The 19,064-nt window shown below is 36.6% G+C and overlaps 2 protein-coding genes across 15 annotated transcripts in view; both read left to right on the top strand.

Moving 5' to 3' along the window:
* The window catches only part of LOC139982116 (uncharacterized), a 46,633-nt gene that overhangs the window by 5,240 nt on the left and 22,329 nt on the right, over positions 1–19,064 (top strand). For all 13 annotated transcript variants that reach the window (XM_071994656.1, XM_071994662.1, XM_071994655.1 and 10 more), the window contains exon 3: positions 14,094–14,382. In XM_071994656.1, the coding sequence (XP_071850757.1) occupies positions 14,094–14,382 (289 nt within the window). The remainder of the gene's footprint in view (positions 1–14,093; positions 14,383–19,064) is intronic.
* Positions 18–11,631, top strand: LOC139982118 (uncharacterized). Of its 2 annotated transcripts, XM_071994670.1 has the most exons (8): positions 18–1,315; positions 2,536–2,647; positions 2,957–3,101; positions 3,733–3,922; positions 4,310–4,417; positions 5,374–5,481; positions 6,439–6,546; positions 6,902–7,622. In XM_071994670.1, exons 1-8 carry the CDS (start codon positions 1,283–1,285, stop codon positions 7,487–7,489), a joined length of 1,392 nt encoding a protein of 463 aa, XP_071850771.1. In that variant the 5' UTR covers positions 18–1,282; the 3' UTR covers positions 7,490–7,622. The 2 variants fall into 2 exon arrangements, with proteins under 2 accessions (XP_071850771.1, XP_071850770.1); XM_071994669.1 differs by lacking the exons at positions 18–1,315; positions 2,536–2,647; positions 2,957–3,101; positions 3,733–3,922; positions 4,310–4,417 and adding exons at positions 9,721–9,795; positions 10,036–11,631 and having other exon boundaries at positions 5,375–5,481; positions 7,406–9,379.

Here is a 19,064-nt window from a genome sequence, read left to right as displayed (position 1 = left end):
TGTGTGTGTGTGTATGCGTGTGTGTGTTGACTTTATCGAATCTTCGAGGACATGCTCATGATACCACACCTTTCCTTCGGGGACCTCATGTACGTCCGAGTACTTAAACACACGTCCTCGAAATATTTTATGTGCTACTGCCTCTTCGAAGTCTTAAAAGCCATCTGTCGAAATTTGAACGATGTCCTTGAAAGGATGGTTTAACCTGATCATTGGATTTACACACACTTGAGCCCAAACATGAAAAGTACACACACTTCAATGTTTAGTATCTAGCGCCACCATTTACAAGAGTTTTTTCCACAGTGGCATAAGTTCACGCGAATTCATGTACGACGACTGGCCTCCATGTGAGAAATCGTAAGTTATGGAGTTACTTTTTACTTTTAAGTAATAAGACGTAAAAAAAGTTGGTACATTCAAAAGACATGCTTCGTTGTCGAGGTGTTCACTGAACTCATGTTATGTGTTGATTGTTCTTATACTTATAGGCGTATAGTACCTGTAATGGTGTATATACCAATAGTATAGTAATAGTGGGTTAGGCTAGGATAACCATTAGCTTAGTGGTAGCAATAAGTAGCTTTAGCGGACTTTCTAGACTGCGCGAATCACAAGTTATTTGTTCAGTATTTAATAATCCGAGATTACATTGTGTCCAGAGGAACAACTAAATTAGGTGCTAGGTCAAACGTTGGCCTAATGTTAAAACTTAAGGCCTTTGTACAAACCAGGTTTAGCAAAGGTTCAACTATAGCCTAGGCTTGTCTAGGACTAGAGACTAATGCAGGAATGGTAGGATATGTTAGCAAATGAGGTTATACTTAAAGCATGGAAGTAAATGAAGGCAGGCCATTTTATGGCATTATTAAATTTTCAGAACCATATATATTGTCATTACTTTGGGATTATTGCAACTCCTGTAAAATTAAATTCAGTCTTTTGTCTGAGTCACCTGAAGCAGGACTTGACAGGATCACTGTAGTCGATCATAAAAAAGATTTCTTTCTGGTATTTCTACTTATATGAGAGAGAAGATTTTAATTCATTGGTGTTTTTGCTTTCCCAACGTTTGCTTTGCCCATTTGTGCAACTGATATTGGTGAATGACTTGGTAAATGATGTATTGACAGAAAGGCCTAATGGATATTGGCTGTGTGGAGAAAGAATTCTTGAACTCCATGTATCATTATCCTCAGTAAGTGAAATGATCCATCAGTGTTAGCTGAATTTACAAGGGACTCAGTAAATTAAAGGAGGGGTTTGATGAATTTGTCTCACGATGTTTGTATTCGGACAGGAGTATCAATTGCTGGTTAGTTCTTTACCTCTACAATCAAAGCTTAAATAGAGTTTGAAATTAAATGTGTGAGATACTGTAACAAAATAGGAGATCCAATCTGCCATCTTCAAGTATTATGTATTACTAATAGCATAGCTTCATTATTGAGAAGGGAAAGTGCAGAAGGAAATCATTGAAAGAGGGAAATAAAAGTGTAGTTGAAATTGAAGTTGGACAGTACCACGTAGTACCACAACAGTACCTCTTCATGACTGACATGTAAAAGACCAATTTTTCCTGATCACTGTAGACTGAACATTTTCAGTGCATTCTTCAAATTTAACCATCAATCTGTCAAATGTAGGTCATATTCACAGTCCGACACAGGAAACAGGTATCAGGGGTATTTGATAACATGCACATCAATCTCATAAATCTTAATAGTCTAATTGGTATTGGCTACTTCTTGAATGCATGCTGTATATATGTTAGGCTGCAATACTCACTGAACAGTTATATGCTATTTCGTTAAAGTGTAGTGCATATGTAAGGCTACAATACTTACATAAAAGTTCCTAGCATTCTGTAGGCTGAACAGTTTCTGATAATGTGATATAGACTACTTGTGTATGTGCTGGATGTATGTTAGGCTACATTACCTACCATTTTAAAAGGTGTATAGGCATAGGCTCTTTCTTGAATGTGTACTGCATATGTTGGGCTGCATTTCTTACTGAACAGTTTCTGATATAGGCTACTCCATGGGTGTGTGCTGCATATGTTAGGCAACAATCCTTACATGTGATAGGCTAAACTCCTTTAATGTTTGTTGCCTGTAGAGGAACAATATATACTGTAATATTAATAGGCATGTTGTGCCAAGTGTAATGCTTGTTAATATATGTGTTTTATGGTTTTTGCTAAGTAGAATACATGACAACGAATACTAGTTTGTATGATTTTATAGTACATGTTTTGTGGCCTATAGAGATTTTATTAAATTATTCTTAAGTAATTAATGATCAGTTGATTTAGAAAACTGAATTGATCAATCAAATAGTTACTTTAGCATTCACATCATGACTGTTAGCTTGGGTGTGGTTGGTGTCATGTATTAAGATAACTAGTAGATTAATGGAATGAAAAAGGTTTAAGATTATTATCTCATAATGTCTGGGAACTATATATTGTTTGTTTGGCAAGGTAACAGGAAAGTGTCTCCCATACAAAAACATTATCAAATTTATTGATAGATGCAGACAAGAAGTAATAAAAACCAACAGCAACCTACAGCTTATGCAGATTTCATCAAGAAAAAAAAAGACCCTTCTGGGTTTGAAGTGAAATATGTTTCAGAAGCAGTTGGTGAGTCAATTGGTATCATATTTCTGTAACCTAGTTGAGATAAATGTATGCAACTTATTGCCATTTACAATATATGCACAGTTTGTTGCAGTGATGTGGGACTTAACATTGGACAGCATGCTTCAATTATCAAAATGCGTTTACGTGTGGTTAGTCCATCCAACACATAAAATGGATCAAGGAAGTGTAAACTTGCACTGACTTAACTGTCAGCAACTATGTCATATAAGAAGCATCATTGCTATATTTTCAAGAAGGGTTAATATTGAGTTGTTGGTGATCATTTTCCTTCATTTGTTATTATTAAAGGGTATGGATTATTTGCTACGGCAGACTTTGAAAAAGGAGAATTCCTCCTAGAATATTCTGGTGTGTTAAGACATGCCTACCAGGTGGGGGAAGAGGAGGACACTACTTTCATATTCTTCTTCCAGAGTGGTCAAGACAGTATGTGGTAGGCAACAGTTACTCTACATTTTCTTCACTGTTGAGCTACAAGTGTTTATTAGATCCATGTTTTTCTTCAAACGATTGGAAGGATGTTGTTAATTATGACTTTGTTATGAGTGACATTCTTTTCATGAGATTGATTGAGGCTTCATTTCACAACTTAAGTAGTACTTAATATCACAGTTCAAATGCTAAATCAAGGTTGACTTTAGGCACAAATTAATGTTGAGGTGTTGTATACTGATTGTTAATCAATTGATGTTGTTTAATGTTCTGTGCCAAGTTTTGTTTTGATATGACACTATTAAAATCTTAGGAACACAAAAGGGTTGGACTACTTAGAACATTGAGGAGTTCATTACCAATACACAGAATAAATTAAGAAAAGCAAGAGCCCTTTGAGCATAAGGTATTGCATGTATGTCAAGGATAGGTTATTAGAGTGTGGCATCCTAGGAAGTCTCTGTGTGTTGTGTCCAAAAGTGTGATTGAAATAACATATTTTGAGTTGTTAGACCCTATAAAACACTAAATTAACATCAACATGTTTTCTTTTTCTGGGAGGGGTGGGGGAGGGGCATAGTTTGCAGAATGGTGAAGTAGAATTTAAGTTTTCTTCTTTTTTCCATTGCTAGCATTGATGCTACACATAGCACAGGAAAGGGAAAGTATTGTAATGATGATTGGAAGAAACCCAATGCTGTTGTGAAGAAGATTATCATAAACAAGCAACCAAAATTGGCCATATTTGCAAATTCAGAGATTAAGAAAGGAAATGAAATCAGATATGATTATGGACAACCTGATGCAAGATGGAGGAAGAAGGTAGGACAATGATGTAACTGCTCCTTGTTTGTATCGTATTGAACTGTTAACAAAGCTTTACCTAAATACATGTTACGACAACTGTCGCCATCCAGTCTGAATAGCAATATCAAACTAAACTTAAATCAGTGTTTTAATGCAAGGATTTCAGCTCATTTACAATACTGTTTGCATTGAAAAGTACATTCATGTAGTTAAAAGTGAGTTGTCTGAAGTGAAGCTTTTATGATGATATTGTGTGGAATGTTCTCACTAGTATAGTTGATAATGACTGCTGACTTTACTAAGTAACAATGAAATATTTGTAATTTGAGATTTAGTTCTGAAAGCATATCACTTCAAATGCCAAAAGTGTTATCATTGAAAAAGGATTTTTAATCTTCTTAGAAAAAAACAAATCAAAACAAGCCACCTGAAGTTTTGAGAGAATGCAACACTGATAATGAGCCAGAGAGAGCACCTGGGGAATCAGAATGCACCACACAGATTGCCAAGGTAAGAAATAGGCCATGTTATTATACATCAATCTTAGATAAATATCATCAAGTTTTTGTTTAGCAAACCAGATGATTTAATACTGGTGAAATATCATTGAACCAGTAAGTATATCCAAACCATTGGCATTATAGGTTAGATGTCATTATCACCTGTACCACTGTTGCAGTGGTTTGTACAATGATGTCCTCTAAGGAATAGCCAACTTTATAGCACACATGTGAAGACTTGACATGCCAGAGTTTGAAATAAAAAATATGCCCAATGGTTTGATTTTTCATCCCTTTGATAGATGTTCAGTGATTTACATTGAAGTAGATGTCCTAACTATGTATCTTGATTGATATTTGCAATTAATAGAAATGTTGCTAGTTAATGTTCTCACTGGTATAGTACATCTCAGTTATGTTAGCCCTGACACAATTGCATTGTTAATGCTTGTATAGTTATTACGGTTCAATGTGTAGAATGATATATACTAGTTTGTTACATTAGTAAGGCACAATAGTCAGAGATATTTATTGTCAACCGCAAAGATTGATATAAGTTTGTGTTTTAATGTATGATTTCAGCTGATATACAATATTACCCAGTACTATGTGTACTTGGTCCTCTAAAGAATAGTCAAGTATCATTGTGTATTGACCAGGCTTCATTCATGTATTGTTTGATGTAGGCTTGTTTTTTCTTTGAAGATATAATCAAAACTCTTGGTTCTGTGAAAAGGACCTAACTGTTGCATTGAAAAGTACATTCATGTAGTTTAAACCCATTTCTAAAGAGAGGCTTTTATGATGATATTGTGTGGAATGTTCTCACTAGTATAGTTGATAACGACTACTGACTTTACTAAGTAATAATGAAATATTTGTAATTTGAGATTTAGTTCTGAAAACCTAATAGCAATTCAAATGCTAATAGTGTTATCATTGAAATGTGATTTTTAATCTTCTTAGAAACAAACAAATCAAAATAAGCCACCTGAAGTTTTGAGAGAATGCAACATTGATAATGAGCCAGAGAGAGCACCTGGGGAATCAGAATGCACCACACAGATTGTCAAGGTAAGAAATAGGCCATGTTATTATATATGCATCAATCTTAGATAAATATCATCAGGTGTTTGTTTAGCAAACCAGATGATTTAATACTGGTGAAATATCATTGAACCAGTAAGTATATCCAAACCATTAGCATTATAGGTTAGATGTCATTAGCACCTGTACCACTGTTGCAGTGGTTTGTACAATGATGTCCTCTAAGGAATAGCCAACTTTATAGCACACATGTGAAGACTTGACATGCCAGAGTTTGAAATAAAAAATATGCCCAATGGTTTGATATTTCATCCCTTTGATAGATGTTCAGTGATTTACATTGAAGTAGATGTCCAGACTATGTATCCTGATTGATATTTGCAATTAATAGAAATGTTGCTAGTTAATGTTCTCACTGGTATAGTACATCTCAGTTATGTTAGCCCTGACACAATTGCATTGTTAATGCTTGTATAGTTATAACGGTTCAATGTGTAGAATGATATATACTAGTTTGTTACATTAGTAAGGCACAATATTCAGAGATATTTATTGTCAACCGCAAAGATTGATATAAGTTTGTGTTTTAATGTATGATTTCAGCTGATATACAATATTACCCAGTACTATGTGTACTTGGTCCTCTAAAGAATAGTCAAGTATCATTGTGTATTGACCAGGCTTCATTCATGTATTGTTTGATGTAGGCTTGTTTTTTCTTTGAAGATATAATCAAAACTCTTGGTTCTGTGAAAAGAACCTAACTGTTTGCATTGAAGGGTACATTCATGTCGTTTAAACCCTTTTCTAAAGGGATGCTTTTTATGATGATATTGTGTGGAATGTTCTCACTAGTATAGTTGATAACGACTACTGACTTTACTAAACATGAAATATTTGTAATTTCAGATTCAGTTCTGAGATGCTTATATCATTTCAAATACTTAAGTATTGCCATTGAAATGTGATTTTTAATCTTCTTAGAAACAAACAAATCAAAACAAGCCACCTGAAGTTTTGAGAGAATGCAACACTGATAATGAGCCAGAGAGAGCACCTGGGGAATCAGAATGCACCACACAGATTGCCAAGGTAAGAAATAGGCCCTGTTATTATAGATGAAATATTAGAAGATAAATATCTTCTTTATTGACCAGGCAGCATTCCTTGCAAATAAATGTTTTCACTGGCATAATTCATTTTAGTTGCGTAACTCTTACAAAGTGTATCATGCACTGTGCAGACTGATACATACTTTTGGTACTTAAACATATTTATTTAAATACAAAACTTTTTAATTCTGTAAAATTTTGTTCAAACATGCACTTTTTAAAGGAGGAACATTCATAGTTCAGTCAACTCAAACATTCAAAAGCTGATTTAGGTTGTTATTGTCTTGATTTATTGGAAAGGTATGTACAACATCTGTTACTTCTTCCCTATTTAGGATAATGAAAGTGATGATAGCTATAATCCATTTGAAGACATCGATTTGTTCCCATGGTGTAAAGACACACACAGAGATGTCAGCAGTGGAGGAGATGATAAAGGAGAAAATGGTAGTGACAATGAAGTTTCATCTCAGACTAGTGAAGCATCGGACAACACTCAAGATAAACAGCAGGAATTGAATGATGACCAAATGTCATATGTTTGCGATTCAGAAGATTCTACAAATAGTTCAGAATATATGATTCCCCTTCCTTCCCCTAAAATGAGAAGTCATGGTGCAGCTTGCATCAAGGAGCATCCATCAAAATCTGATGTCGAGCACACCATAGTATCAACTACTGATCACAATCAAAAGCAACAGCAAAGACATGGTAAAAACAGAAAATGTAACCAGAAAAAAGTGAGATTTGCGTTGGAAAAGAAGAATCTGTCAGTTATACAGATTCATCGGACAGCAGTGATGAAAATAATGAACATTGTAGTGATTACCTCCCAACAGAAAGCAGCAGTGATGAGCAGATGTCACCGGAGAGCAACAGTGAAATGGATACTCAAAAAAGGAAAGGACCAGGAACAAGTCTGAAACGGAATGTTGACATGAGGTCATCGGCAAGTGATTCAGAAGCAGGTGGAAACATTGTCCACTCTACTTCTAGCTCATCATCTAAATTGAGACTGCAGAATGCTGAATGCAAAGTGTCAAGCAAGACACCTGAATCGAGTTGTGCAGTTTCTTCAACTACCAGTGAAACTAGATTCAAGAAGATACCTCGGGTGACTGTCATGACAAGCAGTAATGGATTTGCTAGAAAATGGGATAAACACCAGTTCTGTGTTTTTTGTATGGAACAAAAGGCAAAACTGGGAAGACATTTCCAGTCTATGCATGCACATGAACCAGAGGTACAAGAAGCATTCAGCTTCAGCAAGAATTCAAAGGAAAGAAAGGAATTGCTACAAATTTTGACCAATAAAGGTAATCATTCACACAACATCGAAGTACTAAACTCAGGGACAGGCATTCTTATTCCCTACAAGAGGCCACCCTTCAGTGTTCCTTTTGAAAGATACCTTCCATGTGAAAACTGTTTTGGTTACTTTTATGATGGAGATATGTGGAAACACACAAAAAAGTGTCCAGCGAAACAAAGCCACAGTGGAAGAAATAATGGATTAAGGTCTAGATGTTCATTGTTGCTCCCACTGGCTACCAAGGTTGATGAACAGTTCAAGGTAAAAGTCATTGGAATTATGCGTCGGGATAACATAAGCATTATTTGTCGAAATGATGAAATGATTTTGACATTGGGACAACGATTGTTTGCAAAGCTTGGAACAGATTCACACAATGGACAGTATGTCAGTCAGAAAATGCGGGAGGTGGGTCGCCTACTGAAGAATATTCAAGAAGTTGATCCAAGTTTAAAGACCCTTGCAGAATGCATACGACCATCATGCTTTGACAAAGTAGTTGAGGCTGTTCGCAAATGTGCAGTTTACAACTCATCCACTCAACAGTACCAGATACCATCCCTTGCACTGAAGTTAGGCCATTCCCTAAAAAAATGTGCAGCAATACAAAAGGTGGCAGGCATCAAATTGGAAGATGGAGAACTGAAAGATTATGCAGAGAGATTTGAAGAACTTTGCAACTTAGAGTGGGCAGACAGTGTTTCTTCACATGCATTATCTACATTGTATCAAAGGAAGTGGAATAAGCCCACAATATTACCTTTGTCTGAAGATGTAGTCAACCTTCACAAACACCTCAATGTGAAAATTACGGAAAGCACCAGGAGATTGTCAACAGATCCGGATAAACTGGCATGGTACTCACTAGCTACAGCAACAATGGCTAAAATTATCCTATTTAATAGGAGGAGGAGTGGAGAAGTACAGCGCATGCCTCTGGAAGATTACCAAAGATGCAATACTCACACTAATGAGGATATCCTTGAGGATCTTACTGAATGGGAGAAAAAACTGTGTCAACAGCTTTCTAGAGTCGAGACTAAAGGGAAAAGAGGCAGAAAAGTCCCCATTCTGCTAACATCTGAAATGAAAGAGGCTGCCGATACCCTTGTAGAGACTCGTTCATCTGTTGGAGTGTCTTCAACCAATCGCTATATGTTTGCCAGGCCAACATTGGGTTCAAAAACTCCACTACGGGGATCTGATTGCCTTAGCAAAATGGCTTTAGAGAGTGGAGCCAAATGCCCTTCTGCACTAACATCAACAAAGCTTCGAAAACATATTGCAACAGTTTCTCAACTCTTTTGTCTCAAACGCCATGAACTGGACATTCTTGCCAACTTTTTAGGTGACGATATTAGAGTTCATCGCGAGTATTATCGCCTCCCTGACGACACACTGCAGATGACAAAGGTAGCAAGGCTCTTGTTGGCGATGGAGAAGGGAAATTCAAACAACTTCAGAGATAAGAAACTTTCTGAAATTGAGGTCTCTTTGGATGGTAAGTGTTTTTAATTGTTTTGTATTTTAAAGTTTTATGATAAATTGAAGTTATTGTCTTATGTGATAAATTTACAATATGAGTAACATGGATGGTTAAACAGATTTTCAATTGCAAACATTTTTTAACTCGAAACCCGATGGCATCAAAATGAGCTATTTACGAGTAACAAACAAGTTGTATTTAAAACTTAGTTGTCTTTCAGGTCACCTAGCTAGTCTTGTTTATTTCTCAAATTTCTTCTGTGAATATTCCTACCTCGTAAGCACTTAATTTTGTTTCACTTATTTTATATTCTTATAGTCAATTTTTTCCTTTGTTTATTTACTTTCTTCGGTCAGATCCATGTACTAGTGAAGAAGAGCTGGTTGACGAAGATGAGGAAGATGATTTACCTGATGAAATCAATACAGGAGGTACATCAAGTAAACTGGCATATATTATTAGACAGAGTTGCACATTTGAGACACATCTTGTTGCAACCAAGACTTTGTATTACTAGATACTTCAGAAAAACTTGTCATATGTTAATTTATAGTTATATCTCTTTCTAAATGGGGAACCATGTTTGATATTCTTGTTCTTATTTTTTAATGGTAGTTTCTTGCATTTTGTTCTATGCACTTCATTGGCTTATTTCCTTTTCTTCATTCCAGCATCAATCCTTGCAAAAACGTGTAATGAAAGTAAGAAGAGGAGCAGTCTCCAGGCAAGAAGTCACAGTAACCTTTCAGTTAGAAAACCAGATCAATCAGAGCAAAGAGTTGTAGTAAACAAAAAGTCACATTGGGGTAACGAAGAATCAGATGCTGTCCAAGATTATGTTGACAAGCACATTAGGTTAGGCCGTGTGCCTCGAAAAGATGAATGCGACAAATGTAAGAAATCTCTGGCACCACTTCTAGATGATAAAACTTGGAAAAACATCAAGTATAAAGTTTATAGTGCCATTCAAGCTAATAAAAGGAAGCGATAATATCTGTCAAATTTGTAAGTTAAAGTGTTAAAAGACATGTTTCAGTTATGTATGTAACTAAAAGTCTTGTGTTTATGTGTTTCTATCATTTAATTCTGGCAGAGTAATTAAGGATTTTGGAAGTTTATCAGGGCTTAAGGGAGGGGTGGAAGGTTCAGAATTTGTTGTTCCAGATGTTCTTGTTGTAACTGTTCTTCTTTGTTTTAAGCTCATGAAGTATAAGTTGAAGGTGTTTCTTAGAATTTCTTCATTTTCTAATATAAGATGATAAAGGTTCACGTTTTTAGTTGGCGTTTTTCACAACCATACCAAAAATATGCTTCCGTCAAACTAAATGCAGTATAACCTATTGTTACGACCAAAAATTCAACGTTAAATTTTCATATAATATTTTAGTTGCAAAATGCATTTGTATATGTGTTGTTAACAGTATTGTGTTAACAATAGTAGCAGTGCACTGTACTGTAGTCCAATGTTCGTGTTACAACAAGGCCGCATTTGGTGCTTTGTTTTCACAATACGTTGAAAGATGAAATTCTTGTAATTCTTGTTAGGGAAATAATAAGCCATTGCGAATAAGCGTCAAAAGAGTGGACTAGACATTGGTAATCTTACAGTATGACTTTTCAGTTTAAAATCTATTATCGAAACATGCAAAAGACAATTTATTAGTCACTTTCAGTTCGTCTTAAAAATAATCATTCCGTTACGACCGTTATTTTTTCGCCAAAAAGCGAACAATATGAGTATGATTGTTTATCCCTTCAGACATTCAATTGAAGTTTGTTCAGCTTGCTTGCAAGTATTTCTCTTATCATTCTTTGTAATTCTCATTAAAAGGATCATTTAGTTATTAGAAATTTGAAGGCTGCATGGTAAATGCCTGTTTCTTATTTCCACCAATTAAATAATATCTCACTTCGCTGCTTACTGGTGTAGCCTTTCTGCTTATATAAAAATAATAGTGGTTGTTAATTAGTTATAAAAAACGAAGTGAAATCAACGATAATCATACCTGATTTTCAAAACATAATATGTAAAATTGGGTATAGATTCTTTTTTTTTTAATGTTTTGACAAATTAGAAAACAGAGTACCTCAAGAATGGCTATGGTTATTAGCTTGGAAATGTGGCTACAATATAAAGTTACTGTTAATTAATATTTAGCTTTTTACAGATAAGTAACTGGCATTTTATTCTTCATCAGTTAGCAGTTGTTAATTTTGTTTTGGTTGCAAAGGTTTTTCAATAAAGGTGCCATAACAGAAATATGTTACTTTTCTGTCAGTTTATATATTGTTTATTAATGATCATAATGTTATGTATGACATAATATGTCACCTTTCCCTTCCATCAGCCTCCTAACCAACCCTAAAAAAATACATATATAGAACTAGTGGAAACTAAACGTACTTTGAAAAGTCTTGCAGTTTTCGCAATAACCTCACTTGAGCCCTTGCTTGAAAAAAGTTGATCGGCCTAAAGCACATCTATAAAGGTTTTTTCTACAACCAAAGATTGGGAAATTTGGTGTTCAAAGAATACATTGACTTCTGCTTGTGTCCATCTCTGCAACCCTTATCCCATCCTCCTCAGATGTACATACACTCTAGATACCAACTGGGGGTAAAATATGCGGAGCTAAGACTCTTGAGGTTAGACCATAGTGGTCACAATGAGCAATTTAATGTTTACTAATAAACCAACTTAAACATTACATAATGCATAAGCTGTCCTCAAAAGAATAGCAATCATATTCATACATACATTGTCCTCTAATGACTAACAGTTCTGGATATACGCAGAACGTCCTTAGATGCATAGAACAACCAGATATAATGTGTCTGGTTCTCACATGTATAGAAGATGTCACTTCAAAGAACAAACGACAGATGGTTTCCAAGAAGTTATAGATGACTGGTCAATGACATAAACTGAAACGTGTTTCTTTGCTTTAAGGCTACTTCACCCCTAACATAGTGTCCTCGAAAGATGGTCCCTTTTCAATGTCCTCCAATGGTATGCAAGGCAGGTATGTGTGTGTGTGTGTGTATGTGACGCTTGGCTTGTGTACACGATATCTCAATAAGGAAATGATGTATCATGATGAAACTTGTTGGGTGGATAGCCCATAGTAAGAGGAAGATCCCTATTGTTTTTGGTGCCCGCAAAGGTCAGTTAGATGCCAAAAACCAATATATTAAAAACAGCAATAACTCCCATTGACAGGGTCCGACATGGTTGATATTTTGGGAGTAGTTGTGAATGGGGTAAGGCATCGTTTCCAAACATAACGGTAATGTGATCGAAGGTCAACAAAGGTCAATTAATGATAAAAAACTAGTATTTTTGCGATAACTTGAGAACGAAATGTCCGTTAGACTTGGGAGTTGCTTCAATGCAATCCAATTGTGGACCCGCACCTGGGTGACCCTTGACCTCAATTTGACCTTTGGTGACCTTTTCGTGTTTTGGGGATTTTTACAGTTTCGATGCTATTTTCAGATGTCAAAGGTACCTTCTGATCATAAATGTCAATAGGTTGACCCCTGGATGAGCTTTGTGTGTGAAGTTATAGGAGGTCAAAGTTAATTTTTAGACATTTCATGCAATAACTCCCAGTGCCAAGGTGTGACAAGGTTGATTTTTTTGGACAAGTTGCGAATGGTATAGGGGAATATTTTCAAACTTAGCGATCATGTGATCCAAGGTCACCAAAGGTCAGCTAATGTTAAAAAACTAGTATTTTGGGGGGAGAAAATGGGCAAAGAAAACATGTTTGAATTTTTACAGTTTTGATGCTCCGTTTAGGTCTCACCGATCAAAAATGTCAATTGGTTGACCTACGGGTGACCTTTGTGTGTGAAGTTATGTATACAAGTTCAAAGTTAATTTTTAGACATTTAATGCAATTAAATCCCAATACCAAGGTGTGACACGGTTGATAATTTGGGACAAGTTGTGAATGGGGTGGTGGAACATTTTCAAACTTAAAGGTCATGTCATCTGTGGTCACCAATGTTATCATATCTGTTGACCTGCTTGTAGGTGACCTTATACTTCTTACATTTTTGACGCCATATTTAGATCTCAAAAGTGCCTTTTGATCAAAAATCCGATCACATTTTGTGATCACAAAAGTGTTGGCTATAGTGTTGGTTACTTTATGGGTACATGTAGGACCACAATAACTTGGACTATTTGAGCCCAATCTTGCTTGATAATATGTGTATTGTCATATACCTCAAGCAAGGAACCACAGTGCCCTTGGGCTCTTGATTTTACTTTTTTTGAAAAAAGGAGATAAAAATCCTTCTACAATCAGAGACTTGTCAATCAAAGCAACGTACTGTAGGCTACCTAGTGATATCACACAGACCACCAGGTCAACATTTCCCTAGCAACACAAATTCCCACTGTTGATTTATATATCTATATAACTAGTTGATTTATATATCCAGTTCTGATCGCTTTTGTATGAATTGATTATTTGAGATAACCATGATAACTGGGACTTCTTCGGTGGTCCGATAGAGGGCGCTCTGTCACATCGATCATTGACAAGAGCTGTACATACATAGCTAAGAGATTCTACAGCTTCTGGTTCCTTCTAATGTCTCTTGATCTATACCAAAGAAAAAAAAAAAATCTGACGCGCATGGAAACGTGCGTACTAGTCTTCCCTTTTTTTTTTCTTTCTTTCTTTTTTTCTATCGGTCTTTTCCGTTCCTGTGCCAGGGTTTATCTGTGGCGGTGCTAGGACCGACCCTCCGAAGCTTGAAGGAGCAGGCGGGTGTAGGGAGTATGGAGAGGATGGCCTATGTGTTCTCGGGACGCGGTCTAGGTTACCTGGGAGGGACCATGCTGGGTGGAGTCTTCTTTGAATATTGGAATCCTCAGCTCTTAATGGCTGTTTCTCTCGCCCTGGCTTGTCTAGGGATGTTCATCATCGCTTTCTCCAAGGCTCTCTGGGTGCTCATCAGCATGATGTCATTCGTCGGTATCGCTATGGGTATACTCGACACAGGTGTGTTCAATACCTATTTGTTTGCAAATTGTTCTCCCTTCCCCCCCCCCCCCTTGGTTTACAAGAAGGGCTATGCGTACCAAACCTGGGCACAAGTACAATAAGGAATTCACCTTGGCATCAGTATGGGTATATGTACAATAAGGAATTCACCTTTGTATCAGTATGGGTATATGTACAATAAGGAATTCACCTTGGTATCAGTATGGGTATATGTACAATAAGGAATTCACCTTGGTATCAGTATGGATACATGTACAATAAGGAATTCACCTTGGTATCAGTATGGATACAAGTACAATAAGGAATTCACCTTGGTATCAGTATGGATACAAGTAAAATAAGGAATTCACCTTGGTATCAGTATGGATACAAGTACAATAAGGAATTCACCTTGGTATCAGACTTATGGATACAAGTAAAATCTACCTTGGTATCAGTATGGGTATAACTACAATAAGGAATTCACCTTGGTATCAGTATGGATACAAGTACAATAAGGAATTCACCTTGGTATCAGTATGGATACAAGTACAATAAGGAATTCACCTTGGTATCAGTATGGATACAAGTAAAATAAGGAATTCACCTTGGTATCAGTATGGATACAAGTACAATAAGGAATTCACCTTGGTATCAGACTTATGGATACAAGTAAAATCTACCTTGGTATCAGTATGGGCATAAGTACAATAAGGAATTCACCTTGGTATCAGTATGGATACAAGTACAATAAGGAATTCACCTTGGTATCAGTATGGATACAAGTACAATAAGGAATTCACCTTGGTATCAGTATGGATACAAGTAAAATAAGGAATTCACCTTGGTATCAGTATGGATACAAGTACAATAAGGAATTCACCTTGGTATCAGTATGGATTCAAGTAAAATCATGCAAGGAGTTAAAGTAGTTTTGATATCAAAGCTAAAACGCAGGACACAGTAACAGTGTTTAGCAAATCTGTACATATGGGTAAATTGTTAGACCTGTACGTACATACATGTGATAGCAATGAATACATAAAATGATCTATTGCCCCCCAAAAAAAGACCAGCCGAGCAGTCTAATGCACTTCACAATAAAATGACACAGAGTGTAACAAAATGAATGCAATGTGAGAGAAGTGTGCTTTGCGCTTGGACTACTGTAGCTCACATAGAGGCGAGGTGATGTCATTCTAAAGGGTAGGTCCTGCGTAATAGAAGTGACATACCCAGAGAGACTGATTCATTGCGGATGTAGGGAGCAGCCGTTTCGTTGAAGCGTAACAAGTATCACTACATCGTACGAAGGGCAGTTTGCGATTGGACAGAAAATGTGGAACTTCATGGGAGCAATGATTTACAGACAAAAACTGTACTTTAATATCTTAAATTTGATCCAAAATTTAACAGAAAGCCAGTGAAATAACTACTTTATGTGACAGATTGTGGTTTTTGTGGATGAAAATTGTTTGTTCTTATTCTCTTGCCAATGGTGTTTTTAAATCAACGTACTCGGTCCGATATCATTTTGCAACTGGGGTCAAAGCCACTGGCCTATCAGTACTGTACCATGGTGGTAGGCTCATATGACAATGCTACCTAATATGTTGGTACGTTAGGCCTTTGATCTATGCGTGCTGTTGAATATGGTAGTAAGGTATTGTGCACATCTATGCTATTTGATTGTGGGAGGCTGGCCTTTGATCTATAGGTTTTTGGTTCCTTGCTAAAAGCAAAGGAACCTATGTATTCAGGTTGGCCTGTGTGTGCGTGTGCGTGCGTGTGTGTGTGTGTGTGTGACGCTTTAGCGTGTATGCACGATAACTCAACAAGGGATTGACTGATCATGATCAAACTTGGTGGGTGGGTGGCCCATAGTGAGTAGATGAACCCTATTGTTTTTGGTGCCCACAAAGGTCACCAAAGGTCAGTTATGGTCCAAAAACCCAAAATACTAAAACTGCAATAACTCCCAATGCCAATGTGCGACAAGGTTGATATTTTGGGAGAAGTTGTGAACTGGTTAGGGGAACATTTTGAAACTTAACGGTCATGTGATCTGAGGTCACCTAAGGTCAATTAATGTTAAAAAACTAGTATTTTTGCGATAACTTGAGAACGAATTGTCCGTTAGGTTTGGGAGTTGCTTCAGTGTAATCCAGTTGTCGACCCACATCTGGGTGACCCTTGACCTCAATTTGACCTCTTGTGACCTTTTCATGTTTTGGGGATTTTTACAGTTTCGATGCTATTTTCAGATGTCAAAGGCACCTTCCGATCATAAGCATCGATAGGTTGACCTCCGTGTGACCTTTGTGTGGGAACTCATATGGGGTCAAAGTTTTCGGTCAGAGTTAGGATGGCTGTACAGACTTGTCGTGTTGATTTTTGGAATCAGCAGATCAAACTTCATTTGAAACCAAGGTCAAAGGTCACATTAGAAAAAATGTGCTTAGTTTGGGAGAAAACGGGCGAAAAAGAAAATGTTTGGTTTTGATGGTAGATTTGGATGTCAAAGGTACCTTCCGATCAAAAATGTCAATGGGTTGACACCCGGGTGACCTTTGTGTGTAAAGTTATACAAGATCAAAGTTAATTTTCAGACATTTAATGCAATAACTCCCAGTGCCAAGGTGTAACAAGGTTGATATTTTGGGACAAGTTGCAAATGGTATAGAGAAATAATTTCAAACTTAACGGTCATGTGATCCAAGGTCATCAAAGGTCAATTAATGTTAAAAAACTAGTATTTTGGGTGAGAAAATGGGCAAAGAAAAAAATGTTTGAATTTTTACAGTTTTGATGCTATATTCACGTCTCACCAATCAAAAGTGTCAATAGGTTTACCCCAGGTGACCTTTGTGTGTGAAGTTGTATGAGGTCAAAGTAAATTTTCAGACATTTAGTGCAATAATTCCCAGCTCCAAGGTGTGACATGGTTGATATTTTGGGACAAGTTGCAACTGGTGTAGGGGAATATTTTCAAACTTAACGGTCATGTGATCCGAGGTCATCAAAGGTCAATTAATGATAAAAAATCTAGTATTTTTTGCGAAAACTTGAGAACGAATTGTCCGTTAGGGTCGGGAGTTGCTTCAATTTAATCCAATTGTCGACCCGGATCTGGGTGACCCTTGACCTCAATTTGACCTCTGGTGACCTTTTCATGTTTTGGGGATTTTTACAGTTTCGATGCTATTTTCAGATGTCAAAGGTACCTTCTGATCATAAATGTCAATGGGTTGACCCCCGTGTGACCTTCGTGTGAGGAGTTATACGAGGTCAAAGTTAATTTTCAGACATTTAATGCAATAACTCCCAGTTCCAAGGTGTGACACGGTTGATATTTTGGGACAAGTTGCAAATGGTATAGGGGAATATTTTCAAACTTAACGGTCATGTGATCCGAGGTCACCAAAGGTCAATTAATGATAAAAAATCTAGTATTTTTGTGATAACTTGAGAACGAACTGTCCATTAAGGTTGGGAGTTGCTTCAATGCAATCCAGTTGTCGACCCGCATCTGGGTGACCCTTGACCTCAATTTGATCTCTGGTGACCTTTTCGTGTTTTGGGGATTTTTAGTTTCGATGCTATTTTCAGATGTCAAAGGTACCTTCTGATCATAAATGTCAAGAGGTTGACCCCCGTGTGACCTTTGTGTGCGAAGTTATACAAGGTCAAAGTTAAAAAATATTAATGAGGTCACGGGTCAAACGTGAAAAACTCCCAAGTTGCAATAACTTGGCTACTATTTATTGGAATTTCGTCAAACTTGGTATGATGATATTAGTAGATAGTCTCCACACACTGATGTGTGTTGCAATTTATATCATGCATGTTTATAAGGGGGGGGGGGGCCTAGCAATATTTAGTTATGAAAAGTTTGTATGCACAATAACTCAACAAGGGAATGACTAATCATTACCATACTTGGTGAGTGGGTGGCCCATAGTAAGTAGATTAACCCTGTTGATTTTGGTGCTCATATCATGAATATTAATGAGGTCATGAGGTCAAACTTGATACTCCAAATTTCAATTACTTGGCTACTATTACTAGTCGGAATTTCGTCAAACTTGGTATGATGTAATGGTAGATAGTCTTCACACACTGATGTGCTGCAATTGATATCAGGGCTTAGCATTACTTTGGCAACAAAAGTTTGTGAGCATAAATTACTGTTGTTGTATTAGGGCTTTGTTAGAAATTTCCCTATGAATGGAACTAATGAACAGCAGCAAGGAACCATGAAATGTTTTCATTCTGGTTATCTATGTATACAGTATGCTAATTTAATATGATCACAGCCTTAGTATGGTGATAAGCCTTTTGAAGCGATTCAATATAATAATAGGTCACTCATGTATGTTTACTATTTACGGTTAGCTTGTTAATAGATCTATGTATGCCAATTAATATCAAAACCTTAGTATGGTGATATGATTGAAATATGTGGAATGGAATTGGTTGAACAGTTTGATATACACTGTATGCAAGTCACTTATTTATCCTGCAGCCAAGCCTCCATTGACATACTGTATCTACTGTTATTGAGTGCATGGTGGGGAGTACATTGGACTGCATTAGGTACAGTACATGCCATTCATACTGTACAATGGTGGTTATAAAGCCTTACTACAGCAATTAGTAAGCCTTTGATACCAGGTGCGAGCATGAAGAAATGGTGCTAA

This window comes from Apostichopus japonicus, chromosome 16 (genome assembly GCF_037975245.1).
Source record: "Apostichopus japonicus isolate 1M-3 chromosome 16, ASM3797524v1, whole genome shotgun sequence".
Lineage (NCBI taxonomy): Eukaryota > Metazoa > Echinodermata > Holothuroidea > Aspidochirotida > Stichopodidae > Apostichopus > Apostichopus japonicus.
This window is presented reverse-complemented; position numbering and strand designations above follow the sequence as displayed.

Coding starts and splice junctions, on each gene's coding strand:
- LOC139982118 (XM_071994669.1), top strand. CDS start 6,525: ATGCACCACACAGATTGCCAAG. Junction 6,547..7,405: donor GCACCACACAGATTGCCAAG/GTAAGAAATAGG, acceptor ACCTCCCAACAG/AAAGCAGCAGTGATGAGCAG. Junction 9,796..10,035: donor TGATGAAATCAATACAGGAG/GTACATCAAGTA, acceptor TCTTCATTCCAG/CATCAATCCTTGCAAAAACG.